The sequence below is a fragment of the Aptenodytes patagonicus genome, chromosome 3 (genome assembly GCF_965638725.1).
Source record: "Aptenodytes patagonicus chromosome 3, bAptPat1.pri.cur, whole genome shotgun sequence".
Lineage (NCBI taxonomy): Eukaryota > Metazoa > Chordata > Aves > Sphenisciformes > Spheniscidae > Aptenodytes > Aptenodytes patagonicus.
The window spans coordinates 18555149-18572768 of record NC_134951.1 but is presented as its reverse complement, the minus strand read 5'-3'; the positions used below and the strand labels follow the sequence as shown (position 1 = coordinate 18572768).

At 37.4% G+C, this 17620-nt stretch overlaps 1 protein-coding gene across 3 annotated transcripts in view; it reads right to left on the bottom strand.

Annotated features, from left to right (window-relative positions):
- The window catches only part of MBOAT2 (membrane bound glycerophospholipid O-acyltransferase 2), a 95797-nt gene that overhangs the window by 74291 nt on the left and 3886 nt on the right, over positions 1–17620 (bottom strand). The window contains exons 2-3 of one of the 3 annotated variants that reach the window (XM_076332814.1): positions 3836–3981; positions 140–217 (exon numbers count right to left, since the gene is read on the bottom strand). In XM_076332814.1, coding sequence (XP_076188929.1) covers positions 140–217; positions 3836–3981 — 224 coding nt within the window. Of the gene's footprint in view, positions 1–139; positions 218–1304; positions 1374–3835; positions 3982–17620 lie in introns of those variants that run through there. The other 2 variants (XM_076332815.1, XM_076332816.1) reach the window with 2 other exon arrangements.

Here is a 17620-nt window from a genome sequence, read left to right as displayed (position 1 = left end):
AAACCATGGTTAGCAGAATTCAAATACTGAAATACTATGATACAACCAGAAGTATGGCATATGTGCACAGTTACCAAAAAACCCTGAACAGTAGCATTCTTGTAAAAGCAAAAAAAAATATTTTAGAATGGAAACTTACTTGTGCATATTTTCCACTCCTATTATGATCATGATATAGTAGGAAATTCCACTTTGTATGACAAAATGTAAGGCATACCTAGGGGGAAAAAAAAAATAGTAAACACTCACGGCATTTTCATTAATGACAATAAACTGCATGCATTTATTTAACATTAATTTAAAGAGATTTGTCAAATTTTAACTCCATCACTGCTTCCAAAAAACCCTTTTGTTCTGTTTAGGTTTTCTGCAGCCCTCCCTTCTGTTGAGAGCTTCCCCCTTTAGCATAGCACAGACAGAAGTAATGAACAAAAACTACAGACCTAGCTAGAATTCTCCAGCTCAAACAAGAATATAGTAAAGGATGATAATCCTTAAAATACAAAGAATATGTCTCATAATACTTCCACTTGGCATTATTTCATGTGTAAATAACATGAATGTTTTGTGGTTCAATTTTCATACTCATCTTTTTACCTGTTTGCAACAATAGGTATCTCAGATAAGGCAAACAATATCTTAGTATCCACAATATCAGTACACGGGAAGATTTCCCCCAGTCAATAGAAATAGCTCTGTCCAGCCAGTCTCCTTGCCCCGGGTCATCAATAACTGATAAAGGGATATTGGTGATGATGGTCTCAAAAACACAAACAAAAAAACCCTACACACCAACAACCCACAGATTTATTTCACAAAGGAGCTCTAACCTCTTATCCTTACTTGTTTTCCACAGCTTACCACCATAGCTACCACACCACCATTGTTTTGGGTTTTGGAGGGGTTGTTTTGTTTTTTAAAAGAGTTACATTTCAGTAAGCTAGTAGAGCACTGGTGGCAAACCATTGCCAGTGATTGGGGAAAAGCACCTGATCTTCAGTAAGTTGATTCTCTTTCACTCTGGTACTTTTAGTGCCTCAGTAGCATACTTACACACGCTCAAGTGACACACTGATCTAGTTTCGGAATTTTTCCCATAAAAAGCTGCTACTGTTTTGTTATACTGCTGATACTGTTTTCTTTCAGCTTATCATCAGCAATTTCCTAATTTCACTCCTCATCTATTCATAAGGAAATATATTCAAAAGACTTTCAACAAGAAACCCAGTTCTATCCAGCTAAAATCCTACAAAGTTTACACACGATGAACTGAGGGAAAACAATTCACTTGGATATTAACTGACCTTGAAAATCGTGACTTTTTATGGAAGATCCAATCTGCACACACTCCCATGCTTCACTACTAGCTAGTCTCATCTAAGATATGACTACCTAAAATTCAAATGCACATTTAATATAAGCAATTGCCAATTAAAATAAAAATCACTTTTTCTTTTCATATCAGCCACGTATTATCAACACTGTGTAGTAAAGACAGGCATCAGTGAAATGACAAAAATTTAAGTTTAAGAGATTTGCTTCTTAAACAGAGAAAGGGACATAAGATACGAAAGCCTGAAAAAGTTTGGGTTGACATAGAGTATCATATCAAGATGATATTTCTCTTTCAGAGTTGTTAACAGTAGCAACATGATTGATCTCCAATTCAAAAATTAAAAGGGAAGCATTTAAATACAACATGAAGTAGTACATTTTAGCTACATACAAAGGGTATTCTAGGTCTTTTATGCAATTTGCTATTATCCCAAGGGAATTATCCCTTCTCTTCCTGTCCCACATCACCATCACAAGCACTACAAAGGTGACTGAAAACTAACACACCTGAAATTGAACAGGACGACATAATGACTAATAAATATTCTTAAAAGGGCACAGATTCCAAACTATTTCCCACATTTAGGTTTGCATGAGATTTTCTGCAAATTTACATTTAATATAACCACTATATAAGAAAACAGGAAGAGTTTCCCTCTTGTACACACATAACATAATTGAAGAGTCGCTGAAGGTGTACGACAGGATTGTAACCTGTATTTATACTTGATTCCTTGGGGAGGGGTGAGGAAAACCAAACAAAACACTCAGAAAACATGCTTGTATAATACATACTTAAGCAATAGGAAAAAGAGTTGGCACAAGTGCAACAGAAGTATCAGCTTTTTAAAGAATATGTACTTTTACCATCTCAAATTATGTTCTTTCTTTTCGGCATTTTTAAAAAGCTTTTAGTTTCATGATTGTAAGAAAAAAACCCTTTTCATAAAATAAAAATTCATTGCTAAAATAACTGCTTTAAGTATGATCCAAAGCAAACTAGAATAATCTGGATTTCTACTATGGCATAAGATTTCTCTCTGAGTTTTTTTCCAGGGCATATTGCCAAAGAGAGACTTCACAAATCTTTATTTATGTCTGTTGGGAGTGGAGGTTGTTTCTTTCTAAGGCCTCCCATCCCCAAATTTCAGATATGACTATACTGTTAACGTTTTTTAATTACGAACTACAATTCATGATTTCTGTTTCCAAAGCAATGGATACAGAATGTGCTTCTAAAGCTCACACAGCTCTCTCAAAAACCACACACAGTAGCACCTATGCCCCATATCATCCTCCTCATTTGGTGCTAAGACTGGAAGTCTTTGGCATCAGATCATTCTCTCAAAGCAGAATACCATGGCCAAAAGTTTAAGAAACGCATGGGAGTTATGGAATTATATACACAAGTAAACTATACATGTAAATCCAAAGAATAAAACTTACTGATTTTTCTTTTCCTAAATTTAAAAGTAATACATACCAACTGATGTTGAGAAGCCTCTGCAACATGCCAATGTAGAGGCCAAATCTGTGGTGTGAAATTCCAAGAATTCTATACACACTCTGTGTGTGCAGACACATGCATGCACACACTGTGTGCATCTTCCCACCTGTACACAGCTTGATTAATGCCCCCTAATTCAGTAACACTCTACAATAGTCTATAAATAAGTCTTCTATACACTTAAAGCTGAGCAGGCACTTTGTTTACTGTGCAATAAAACAGAACTGGCACTTAATTAATCTTAAGCCAGCTTGGGAAGATGAAAGCCATTTAGTAAGCTAATTTTGAAGGAAAAAAATTTTCACCAAACTAAATGCATACCCTTTATTAGCCCTACTAACATTCTGGCTTGCTAAACTGTGAAAAGATCAAGATGTGAAAACAGCAGTCACAGAAAATTTGTTTTTTTTAAAAAAAACCAAACAAACAAAAAAACAAACCAAAAACCACAACCACACAAACCACACCCTCCCTCCAAAACATAGAAGAAAAAAAAAACCCACACAAAACACTCAAATCAAGGCTGGCTCCTTTCCAGGTGTTTTATACTACTAAGAGCATCATCAGTACTGCAGTTCCGGCCACTCTTCCTACAAAAAGTCAGATTATATTCAATATTCAGAAAGAGACACAGTGAGTTATCTCATGCAGTGAATATATGAGAAATTATCTTAGTCATCGCACCTGTGCTGCGCCTCAAGAGAATACGTCTCAAGCAAGTTTACAGAAAAACTGGTACAAGTTAAACCAACTGCATCTGCTCCATCCTCCCAAAACCACAGGCAGACAGTATGTTAGTTATCAGTTTGCAAATGGAAGATCTTTCAAAATTTGTGCACCGCATCAGAAAATTTAAGCCAATTTCTGTACATTTGCAGCAGCTAGAAACCACTGAATTAGGTAATAAGGTTCCTCATAACAAAGCTTTGCTTCCCTGCAAACAAGAAATGAAAATCTACAAATCCCTGAAAAGTGAATTTAAGTGCAACTTACCATCCAAAACAAAAAAGTGCAAGATAAAGGCCCAAGAGGGTTGCAACAACATGTCTTATAAATGGGCTAGTTTTGCTTGAATGAAGGTATGTTCGAAACCAAATAGCCGCAAGCAAGGCAAACAGTTGGCACACTACAAAGTTGACCTGCATAAAAAAAGAAAAGAAAAAACTTCTCACACACTTGTGTATTAAAAATTAACATGAATATCCACACATTATTAGCAATTTGCAGAACCTTTGGCTCTGCCATGGCTCTTAACCACAGCATGTCTGCCTCAAACAGCTTCCTTCTCCCAAGCACCCCTCCCCTCCTAAAGCACAAACCAGTGCTCCCCTGAGCAACCGAGAAGAAAATATACATTAAACCTGTAGAGGCAATCTGTGCATGAATCAAGGAAAAAAAAGCTGGCATATTTTCCTGTAAATTTTCTATATACCAAACCACTCTATCAACCATGGAATCATTTCTACTCTCCCAGTAATGTGAAGATCTGGGTTGGGTTTTTATTTGTTTAAGTGAGTGTGACTTCGAAATACATATCAGCTACACAATCACTGGCAGATCACTTCAGTGGCCTGTGCAGAAGCAGGGCTCAATGACGTGCACTTCAGTTGTGTGTAATCAGATAAACAGCTTGGTTGCACACTGGATTTTCTTCTTCTACAGTCAAGTAGGATAGTTTCAGAAATTCCTCCTCCCTTCAGGCCATTTATTCTAGAAGATAGAAAATCTCTTGTATATTAAATATTTAAAGACATTAGGGCACTGAAAGGAAAAGTGGAATTAAAAAAACCAAACCAGTGAGTAAAAAGAATCATTCTGACTGTGGCCTGAAATAAATTTAACAGTAAGGGCAAGATAAAGAAATAATTTCCTCAAATACAGCAACCGCTACCAAGACTGGCTTAAGCTACAAAAAGCCAGATGAATTCCTTTATTTAGAAAAGAACATTTCCCACTCCGTGGATTCTTTTCTTCCATAGAAAACTGCCTAACAATTGTCTGTGTCTAATAGCAGCATCCCAAGTCATCACAAGCAACAGCTTGGGGACCACTCCTTCAGGCCATAATCACTTCAACACAAAAAACTTGCACATACCACATGCTTGACCAGTCCTTAGTACAACGATGTTTTAGCCTGTTTGATGTCACTTAGCTGAAATATATACTTAACCTTAATACCACAGGGTACAATGACAACACTATTTTCATGTTCATGACAGCAGACCTAATATTGATGTTTGCAGCAACACAGTGTACGCCTCTAGTACTACAATTCATCTAGCCCATTCCTTCATCGTTTTTCAGCCAAGCTTCAGGCAATAACAGGTAAGAGTGTGAGAGTGTGCAAACATGGTTATATTTAAAGTAGATGCTAAATAACACCAACTCCTACAGAACTCTCATCTTTGTAACAATTGCATAGATTCCCCGTTTGCAAATCCAAGGATAATTCCCCTTTCTCTGAACCACTCTAAAACCTTCTGTAATACCAAGTTACACAAGTGTTAAGTGTTAGCAGGGAAAGAGGCTCAGAAGGCAGGGCTGCTCTTTTTAACAGGAGCAGTTCCCTGAACTAAACCGTCACGTACACTTTGCCATCCATTCTCTTACTCCCACATTTACATTATGCTTTTAACAGTATTTGAAAAATCCTAAATGAATGAGGAGATATTCTTTCAGGGCATAACTTGACCTGTTTTCTCTCCTTTATAAGCAATGATGCAAATGAAACAGAGCGAGGTTTATAACTCAGGATGAGTCTGTGGATTTAGTGGAAAAGTTTCATACAAAACAGTCAAGTTTAATGAACCACTGAAAGGGAAACAATCTGACAATGTTTTAAAAAAGAGGGCAAGAAAGAAAAATTAAAGCCAAAGTAATTAACTATGAATTCAGTATCGGCATTTGGTTTAGATATTTATTACAGAAATCATGCTATGTATACCACAGAGCATGTTTCTGATCCAAGCAACTTGCACCCTAGACAGACTAGAAGGGGGAAAGAGACAGGGGAGAAAATTGAGACAACATGCAGTGCAGCTGAGGTGAAGAGACAGAGGGAAGAAATGGTCGTGAATACCTGTCCATAAGTGATAGCCCAGTGGACAAGTTAGCACTGCTGGTTTTACTGAATGTCCAGACATCACTGCCTTGGCTGCATTACAGATGATTTGCCAATTGGTGTCTCATGATGCTCTTCTTTTTCAGATTACCCCTCAAAGCAAGCTAGCAAGACCCAGGGAAGAAAAGTCATCACCTGGCTTCTACTATTACCATGGAAAAGGTCAGAAGTGCTTGGCATCTCTGACCTGTATCATCATCTCTATAGGAGCAGACAAGCAAAACAACAAACCTTGAATTTCACAATTCAGGGTGAGTGTGCAGGTTTAGCAATGTGGAAAATCCTCATACAAAACATGCAAAGAGAATCTGAGAAAGGTGCCCCCTCTTCACTCCCTACCTGCTGACTCCTTTCCTGGGCACTTGCTCTTGCTTCATCTATTTACTCAAATGACCAAATCCATATCTCAAAAACAGTATCCCATGAAACAAAAACAAAACCAAAAAACCAACCACCAAAAAACCAAAACACCTTCCCCAATAAGAATATTTTGAGAACAGCAATAAAATGCAGGATATCATACCTTTAGACCAACCCCACAAGCAAAACTTCCAGGGGTGCCAATTCATGATGTTGGTGTTTTGAACACACAACTAAATGACTCAAGCAACACAATCTTGTCCCGAAAGCCTTCCTCACAAGTGACTCCAAAACTACCAACGGGTATTTTTAAACTGCTCTTCCCAAAAAGTACAAACGTATGCATACTTGGATACATAAAAGACATCACCACGGTGTTCACACACCACCCTGCATTCCTTCTCTACTCTTACCAATCCAATCCTGACACTTGCCTCGCAGTGCACCGAAATGCACATTACAAAGCACCAACAGTTTTGCAGACTTGTATTACATCAAATCCTCCCAAAGCTTTAAAAACATATTTGTAAGATCAAGCTAGGCAGCAGTTAAGATTTGAAAGCCAACTTCAGCTTAGCCTTTATACATACTACTTCTGACAATATTCTTTCTGCTGCTTTATTCCACTTTCCCCAGCAGGATTTCTGCTTCATTCAGCAAACGGACAATTGCCCCGTTTTCACCCTCATCGTATGACCCATTAAATGCTTACCATCTGCATCCTACACTGAATACAAAAAAACCTTACATTTCCCCATAGACATGTTTATGCAGATCTGTCCATAACATGGGAAGACTACATAAAATAAATGTAAACTTTGCAATAACTTTGTGAGATTAGTATTCCTATTCCTGTTCTAAAGGTGGGTGACTGGCACGCAATGATGAAAGTCCGAAGGATAAAATAAACGCCCAGTAACTTTGGTCGCCCAATTTCAGACACTCAGTGCCTAGTTTTTCAGTCAGTACTTTTAACAGAACTTTAACTGGAGCTGTGCTTTGAAAAATATAACCAGCTGCTATTTTGAATATCCAACATGCCTATAAATGAGGCCCAAAGTATCTCAAAATGCAAGCAAAATTGAAAACCGTCACTACGACATATTTTCATTACATTGTTTCTCCAGGTCACTAAAACTGTGGTTTACTAGTGATTTGTATTCCGAAGAAGGGAAGGAGCTCATATGGAAGAGTTTGTGATCACTACTGGGCTGTGTTACAGTCACGTAGGTAATCTTCATCTGACACTTTTTCTGACTTTTGAGTGTCTGCTATCACAGGCTATGTATTCACCTGGTAAACATTTTGAGCATCTGATTTCTTACATTTTAAAAAGAAACCAAATCCACAGCATTTCTACCACAAAGTCAAAGCTTATCCGTTTGTGATTACCTGTGGCTGCTTCAGTCCACAGCACAGACTTCTACCACTTCAGCTACCAGAAATATGTACTCATTTCCACACAGAAATAAGATTAATCCCTTGCCAATACTACAGGGGGTAGAAAGAGAAACTGACTGTCTGGCTCCCAAATTCCATCCCATTCACTTCCAATTCCAGCAGCGAGACAATGTGTGCATCTACACAGCGTTTTAGTTCGGATCAGGAGAGGGCTTCTGAAGCAAGTCTCCCAGTCATCCTCACTTCAGATGCTTTGGCATGCATTGGACAGTGGTGTCTGAATGCACATACCTGACTTCTTTTAAGCTAAACTGAACTAGAAGATCTGCTCCAAAGGAAAGCAGATATTTAGCCCATGGACTGACCTAGGCAAAAGCAGTATTTCCCAAAATCAGTACAGCATCAATGTTGGATCCTGACTGACAACACTTTGTTCCACAGAAACACTCCTCCTGTATTGTACTACTTGCTGAAGTAAACAAAGCCAAAATCTAAGAGTCAGCCTTTTCCTAATTACATCTCCCATCTTTACCCACATTGACCACTGTATCCACACACTGCGATACATGAAGAACTGAAGATAAACAACTTGCCTTGAAATAGAGCACAAAAATTATCCAGCTTCCTAGAAGACAAACGGAACAGCCATTCAGATAGCAAGCAGGCAGGAACAAGGACAGAGCTGGACATCACCATCATGAAAGCTTCCACAAAAACCAGGCGCTTAACCAAGCAGTTATTTTGTTGGCAAATGTTATATACAGTAACTTCAACATCTGGGAGTGGTATACTTGCATACCTTTTGAAAACTTATGTCAAGCTCTTATAACATTGTCAGTATGGGCAAAACGCAACTTTTAAATACCTCATGACTTGGTCAGATGTGAGCAGAACACCCACAAAGAACAAAGACAACACATTCCCAAAACCAGCATGATTCATCCCTCAAACCAAATTCTAACTTGCCTCCCCGAAGTCATAAAACTTGTTCCAATAAGCAGCTCCAGTTTTATAGAAGAAATGGAAAAACCCTGATCCACTTAAAGCTGAGACTTCCTAGGGGGAAAAAATGTTCTGATGCAGACACATGGAACAGCAAGTTTCACCCTGAACAGTTATAATTTAGCACATGTATAAGAAAACAAATACAGACTTCTTTATCTCCTAAGGTACAGGTCATACCAACAGCCCAGCTTATAATGACAGTAACGCCTCAAAGTCCGATATAGAGAGCAACGTGTAATAGAAAGTTATGTGCACATAAGAATAAAACAAACTTACAATAATAATGCAAATTATCAGCACTGGTTATTCAGCAATGATTAACGTAGGTGTGTGTTAAATACCACTTAGACATACTAAGCTATTACAAAACCTGCTGCATGTATTGTAGCAATTAAAAAATTAAATCCACTATTTTGGTGCAAGACCAGTCATACAGCCAGCGCAGTTTACAGGCACACTTTGTGCCAAATTAACAGTAAAACATGAGCATGAATTCACAGTTTCAATGTTTGGAGTAGCTACATAAAATGCAAATCCATTATACCATTAACTGCATTAAACTATCTACATAACAAATTCCCCATTTGCATGACCTGTGTAAAAGTCAATGGAAAGTTTATAGTAAAACTTTTAAAAATACATTTATTTTAGTCTTAAAAATTTAAATGTAATTTATATCATACATTTGTAAAAACAAAGTTGCTTTTTTGGAAAAAAGTGTTTGAGAGCTCAAGACTTTACATAAAGCAAAAGAAAAGGCAAAAAAGGTCACTGACCGCTACAAGGATTTTCATCATCAAGAGGAAGTTTTGGCAAAACATTTCATTTGAACAGCTAGAAATCTCCAACCTTCTGACACAGGCAGCATCTTTAATAACAATTGAAGATTTTTAAGTCCATGTTAAAAAGAAATATAGAAGAAAAGACTATTTCTCCTATGAAATTAATTTTTAATAAACTGATGTGCAATTTTAATCCACTAATTCAGATTTTAGGCTAAGCTTCCTCTTCATATCAGCTATATCTTAATATCAAAAGCCAATTATTGCAGCCAAGCCCTCCAGAATCCTGCTACTTCACAGCACAGAAGGTATTTGCCTCATTCAGAAAAGCAGCCAAAGCAGCGAGGGAATTTTACTGATATAGATAATTCCTAACTAGATGGCAAAAATTAATCACAGTGGCCCACACAGCCTACAATCCACTGAGAAGTAACAATATTATTGTATAAAATTTTGCTTACTAGCTCTAGCAAGGCACTGAGAGGCACTTAGAAGTACAACAGGGACAATAAATTACCTTACAAAAGAAACAGTGATCTGGCAGGTGGAGCATCAATTTAAGATTCAGGAAAACAGCATTTTACTATCTCTTCTGCCAGTGACCCACACAAACTCTTTCGAAGTTACCTCCTCTTTGTGCATCTTTATTTTCTCATTTTAACAAATCTTCTCTGATCAGAAGACAAAAAAAAGTATTCAAACCTGTTAACTGCAATGAACGCTTGTGGCCTCGATAACATGCGCTTGATGAATGAAAGCCAGTGTGGGTTTGTTTTGTTTTGGCTTGTCTGGTTGGCTTTGTGTGGGGTTTTTGTTGGTTTTTTTTATTTTGGTTTTTCTAAGTTGTTCATTTAAAAAAAAAAAAAGAAGGAATTTTAGTTCTTATTGCTGATGAAATAGGCTTTGGAAAAAGGTCACCAAAATATAAGCAGAAGCACTGAAGCCTACCTGATGCACAGAGCCTAAAAAAACAGTTTTAAGATGCAAGATGCTTCATAGGTAACAGTCAAGAACCTGTGGAGACAATGATTCTGCAGCCAGAGATTTAGGGGTTTTTCCCCATTATGCCACACTGTGGTATGCTTCCTCCATGGAATTCACTATTTCTGAGCTGCAAGATGCCAGCATTACTTGTCTCCCTGTCTATCGCCATTTTTGGTCCACCACCCTCAGTTATCGCACACGCTTCCTGTTTTGTCTGACAGGGCTAGTGAGCAAGGTGCTTTGAGCAGCTTTCCTATTCTCCCATCTTATGGCCCTATTTTCAACAACCATAGTTATTAAAGAGAAAAGACATTTTAAAAAACATTTTAGAATATGAACTGCAAAAACACTTTGAAAAGAGCTCTTGCAAGAGCTAGAAGATCAAGACAGAAAAATGCATGTTTTCTTTAAAAAGAAGCACTGATCTTAAAGCTGGGGCTTTGATTTTTTTTTTCTAAATCTATACGGCTATTTTACTAGCAGTAACACCATAAAAACACAAACCCCTCCAAGCATTGTATATGTTGACACATACTTGTCAAAAATTGCCAAACCTTATCACAATTAATGAAGCATCAGTTGTGCCTTGTTTCTCAAATGTCAGTATTTTCTTGTTCTTGCTGCTAGTTAGGTCAAAACCATTTCCCTTTTCCACCAAAACAGTCAGTTGAGGAATTAAAAACATCTACAGATGTTCACAAAAAGCTACTTATAACACAGGGGAGCTGATGCTTCTCCACAGCAACCAGATAGCAGTACAGATGGATCTTCTTCTGTCCAATTTCTAACCTTCATCCAGTATAAAAGAAAAGGAACAAACAGCGTGTACAATTATCCAATAATTGCCTACTGCCAAACGACTAAGAACTGAAGAGTGAGAATAACTATTATTTGAAACCAACGATCAATTTTCCAACTATTTCCTGAAAATTGCTGCACTGATATTAAAAAAAACCAAAAAACAATTTCCACAGTAAAGCTGAAAAAAGCAATTCCATGACAAGAATCAAAGTCAAAGTGTTTGGTAATTTTCTTCAATTTATTAGGAAATGTCAGAAAGAGGAGTCCAGAGACACTGGCACAGCGTCTCTGATAGACACAGGTATCTGATAAAGTCGAAGGACACTTGAGAGATTAATTCAGAGAACGTTTCTTCTCTAACTGATAGAAAAAAACAGGTATTCCTCTTTCAAGTCAAAGATCATAAATCTTGTGGCAATGCTTTCAAATGCATTTTTGGTTCAAATAATAAAAGGCGTCTTCCATGATGAAAACGTAACTAATTAACAGTCCTGGCCTGAAGTCTCAACCTCACTTCATGGGTGAAACATGAAGAAACAGAGGATAAGCAGCAGTGGTATTTTGAGGTAGTATCAGTATGGGAGATATTTATGTTAAGGCAGTGTGTTCTTTGTAGCAAAGACTGTGTTACTGCATGTTTATACAGTACCCAATGTGAAGGGACACTTGTTTTCAGACTAGACTTCCAAGCACAGCCCCCCTAATAGCAGCCACTTCCTTGAAGTCCGTACTCTAACCATTTGTGTTAGTCAACTTTAACAACACTGGCAAAAGCTTTTTAATGTTGCACGAATGTACTTCATATGAATTTATTGGCAGCTGTAAGGACTTACTCATCAGATTCTGAATGCTTTCTTTCCAAGCTGATTTCTGTCCAAAACATCGAAGACAGTCATGACATACATTTATAATAGTATTTCTATTTCCAGTATTAACTTCCAATTTCTAGCTTGTAATTCTTAAGTATACTGGAGAGAGTGAAGAACATCATGAAGAACATGACTTAGGCCCTAGTAATCTGGTTTGTGCAAGAAATGAGCATCAAATCCAATAAGCTTTTCCAAACAGGGCTTACTAAAGCATTACTCAGAATTACTCTAAGAAAAACTGTATGACTGAAGATGTAAAATGAAACATCAATGTACACATTTTATAGTGAAAACAACCAAAACTAATTCATTAAGGATAGGAAGATGTCAGCTGAAAGTTGTTCTCTCTGATCAGCTCTTAAGGATTCAGCATTATAGATACTGAGCGGTCACACGTAACAGCTATATATTCACAGGAATAGCCAAAATCGAGGAAGCAAGTTTGGTTCAAAGGTGAAATTGGACTAAGAATGCTGGCTTGGGGTTTTTGTTTGTGTGTTTTGTTTTGTTTTCTTCTCTCCTCAGAAACAATAATGATCTAAAACACTTGCTTCTGTTGAGCAAAAACTGGTTTGGCTGGTTAAGGGTTGCAGAACTCAGACTATCAGGGAAAAAGGGTTTACAACATCAAAACACAACAGCCTGGCATTATGTTGGCAAAACACAGTTCCAAAGACTAACTCAGCTATGGAGTTTTCAGAAGTGTGGCTTTTTATCACACACGGGTGGTGCACATGCACATAGTAATTAACCTCAAAATCTCTACTCTTCATCACATGAGTATCAGCAGTATACAAGACATTCAAAGGCATATTTGAGTGACAAGTTTTTATTTTAATGTACAGAGAACCACTACAGTGCCTGAAATTTTGTAAAACCTTTACAAGTTACCCACTTTCCTAGCCATTTAAAAATAAAGCAAAATAACTAACATCTATGGAGGTATCCTTCTCAAATGCAACCAGAAACAGATACTTTCTCCATTAAGATCTACCTCAGCACTATTATATTCTGCTGATATGTGAGAAACTGAAATCCATCTTAAAATAAGCAACAAAACATAGAAAGTAACACTCTCTTGTCCATATAGCCTGCAGAAATCCAGTAACGGCAGCAGTCAATTTAATTAGCAAGTAAAAAGAATGTTCCCCATCTTTAAAACAGTCAACTTCTCTCCATGGGGGAAAAAAAAAAAAAAGAAAAGAAAGAGAAGTTCACCCTGCTCCCCATTGAATGAACTACTGTTCAACTCAGACAGTCTCTACTCCTCCATGTCTATCATCCTCCTGCTCTTCCCAATTCACGAATCACCTGCGTGAAATCAGCCACTTACAAAGTCTCCAAGCACCACAACAGCCCTCTAAACATTTGCAGTACCCAGCAACCTGCAGAAGTAATGGACACTACTTTGAGCTCTTACAGCTTTTCAAATTAATTCTGTTTTCTTTTAGAATATTTTAGTAACATTTCGAATTATGCTTCCATATTAAAAATATTATATCTAACTTCTTAACATTCAATCCCATTACAGACAATCATTTGTTAACAAATTCTAAGGCTAGGCCTTCTACAGATCTGGTCGCCATCACTGGGCTTCTGATAAATTCCTGCAGATTCATGGTGGCCTCAACTTCTTTCTAGCTTTTCCACCGTGAAGAATAAAACCCCATTCATTATACTCTGGACTGTCAGTCCACTTTGAGTGACATGCTTAGTCTTTGCTGAATTATTTTGTATTTTTTAATAGGTATATATGTATATGAATGATTGACATGAAGCAGTAGAATCAAGAGCATTGCTCAGCCAGAAGGCAGGTCAGAAAGATTAAGAATGATCTGTACAGGCAGCATTACCAATTTAGAATATACCACTGTAGTTATACAACCAGCGTGCTCACAAGCCATGTTTCAGAATAGGAGTACCTTTTTCAGCTTAGGCCACTTTAACTAGAAGTAAAAGGAAACACCAAAATCCCAACTACAGCAAATTACACCATTACAGCAAAACAAAATAGCTTCTTCACCTTTGGGTATATTATTCCAGAATAAAAGGCAGAGCTATGGATGTTTTCCTTTGCAAAAGATGGCTTAGCTGCCAAAAACATCACTTAAAACATGCAGGCATAACTAGCATTTATCTAAATTTGCAGACAAATTGAAATTACCAAACAGCTCTGTTCAGTTGAACGAGTACTAAAAGACTAATAATGATAACTAATGTTGAATTTAAAGTACTTTCCAAAGAAAAGGAAAATGAAATATCCATACTGAAGAACTCCATCAACATTCTTTGTAAAATAAATACTGTAAAGATGCACACATTAAGTAAACAGGTTTTCACCTGGGTATGCGTCGTTTTTCTCACCTTCTGGGAGCAAATAAAACCCCAGTCTAGAGCCCTCTTCAAAGGCTTGGAAAACAAGAAAAAAAAATGGGCAACTGGTACTCTGAAAAGTGCGCATTAGTCAAAACAATAAATATGAAGACGACATGCCGTAATCAAGGCTGCAAAAGATGTATCACAGTGCTTCATTAGGTCAACAAAGGAACAGGTAAACAGGAGTTAAAAGTCAACAAATGTCAAGACTAATGAATTATAAAAATGAATCATTTATTTCAGTTTTATCGGTTTTCAGAACTCTTGTTTTAAGTCAGCACTGTACCCAAGAAAGCCCACAGAGGGAAAAGAGCTACATAGCTGTGGTACAACAGATTTACAACAGTAACACTTCAAAAACAAACAGAAAGCAACACAGTGGTAACCATGTACTCAGTAAATACATGACTCTTGAGATCTTCCTTATGCCTTACTGTTTTTCCTTTATTAGCCTGTTCTTTGGGCACTTCAGTATTTCTTTTCAACATCCCAGGACTGCAGTATTTTTGTAGCAATTTCTGAACTGCATTTTGAATTCAGAAATGGCTTGTACTGTGATAAACACAGGTCAGTAAGTGTTCACGCTTTTACCACCTAAATGAATTGCCTAAGAATGGGAAAAACAATTTGACAGAACAAAGCAGGTGACTATAGGCTCTTCAGGTAAAGACTGTTTATTTTAGATGTTTACTGCAGAAACCTTGGGCTGTAATTATATTTGAGTTTTTCTACTGCTTCACAAAAACCTGGAGAAAACATACCCAGTATGAAAGTGAGTCAGAGTATCAGAATGAAAATCCAGTGGTGCCTCCCTAAAAATTGAAGAATTAAAGTAGTTCTGTATTTTGTGTCCTCACAACAATGTTCATGAACCTGAATTAAATAGAGGTATTCTTCTTGCACTAAATCTTTCTGTCACTTAATAGATGGTTCATCTTTTCCAACACTGTAACCAGTATCTGCTTTCTTTTCCAATTCTGTTCGTTGCAGCTTCCACTCCTTCCTTCAAGATAGTCGTGTTCTTTTGCCAATTTTTTCTCTTATCCCAACAGTTTCACCCTTCTTTACACATTTTTCATTACAGAGTAATTTCAACCAACAATACCTGGAGAGTTAAGTCAACACCTAAACAGTAATACTAAAATCTGGGAAAGGTGTCACTGCAAAGAGACTAAGACCTTTCTGATGATATATTCCCTCCCTTCCACTAGTTCAAAGGGAAGTTAAGAAACCAGTAAAAACACTATCCCTGGACTTTGCTAGCGAATCCAAACAATTCAGAACATCCAATCACTGAGAACAGCACATGCAGAATGGAGAGCAGGACTTTTTTTTCCACCTTCTTTTCACCCACTACAGTCTCCATCTATAGTCACGGGAGATCATGCTTTGCTATCCACCCTTCGTTCTTCTGACTGCTGCTAGCAGCAGATAAGGAAAGTACAGGGCAAAGTAGGGGCACAATTTTCTTATCCTACCACTCCCTTACCTTCAGTGTTTGGATTTCACACACCCATGAATGCTACTTTTACCCCATTACTCATAAGTTTCCTGGGTCACATCAGAAAAATCAATAATGTGCTGCTCTGTATTTCACAGCTGCACACAAGAATCTAAGAATCAATGGTGAATAAAACTTGGGACACTCTTCACTTTATTCTTTCTTATAGTTTTATAATGGTTAAGACAAGTATTAGGCCATCTAAACTCTGGACAGCTATACAGGACAAACTTTTTGGTTTCCACCCCATGTTTAGACAAAAAGTTTATCAGACTAAAACATTTCAGTCCTCAAGAGGCTACGTTAGGTTGCTTTGGCAGAAAACAAGGGAGGCAAAGGCATCAGTAATGCCCAAAGTTTTGTGAAAGAACAGAAAGCTAACTAGTAGACTCATCCAGATGTTCCCTGCAGGCAGATCAGGTGCATACTGCTTCTCAGCAAAATGATTCCCTATGCCACCTCCAAGCCTGGTCTTTTACCTAAACTCCAGCTGTGGCTCATCTCCAAAGCATCAAAATAAAGTAAAAAAATTTGCAGATACATCTTGCCAATCACACGCATGTAAGAAATAAACATTTCATACACATATATGAGGGGAAAAAAATCCTGCCCACTCTCCTTGAAGGCAACAAGGTGAAACACAAAGGCTCAACATACATCAATGACCATTGCTTTTATGTGGAACTGAGCGCATTAAGGGCATGTTGAAAGCAACTCAGGTAACCCTCTGCACAAGGAAGCATATTCTGAAAGTTATGCAAAGATGTACGTGCAGATGACTGGAATGTGATCACTAAATTAAGGAAGTTCACACGGTTTATACAGTTCACATTTAGGAGGACTTGGATTTTTATGCCTATTCTTATTTAAAAAAAAAGGTAGGTTTAGAGTCTTCGAAGGCTGATGGCACTCGTGCAGAAAATTGTATTTATTCTACACAAATGAGCAAATTTATCCAAATGAAAGCTAAAATTAGACTGTGGAAAAAAAACAAGAAAAGTGTGGAAATAGCAAGGAATTTTTGGTACCTGTGTTGAAAAAACACTGCTTATCTTTACATCCTGGATTTTAAGTATAATCACAAGCATGACATTTTATTCAGTCCATACATCTTCACATAGCTATACTGTTAGCAGTTGGAGCCATACTCTTTCTCTTCTTATTTAGAAGATAATCACTGAAGTCAGCTTAGTTGATCCAGTTGTTCAGACCATATTTCAGGATCTCAAGATCAACCTCTTAGACAACCCATGCAAAAAGTTGACGCTCCCATACTCTCGTAGTCAATCTCCTGTCTCCCCTGCTCAGCTATTCCTCTATTATGGTTATCTGTTTCTATGGCAAATGAAGGGCAGTAATAACCCATATAATTTTTGCGCATTTTCAGATAAAAAAATTTTGCTCCCTCTGGTGGAAGCAGTGAAAGCAAAGATTATCCTCTGACCTCACCATACCCCACAGAGACCTAAAGCCAAGAAGAAAGCTTTGCTCTCCTAGAACCATTCTCATCTCACAGCAAATTTAAATATCTCCAATTTAATGACAGGTAAGCTGACAAGTCATCAAGAGAAGTCATTT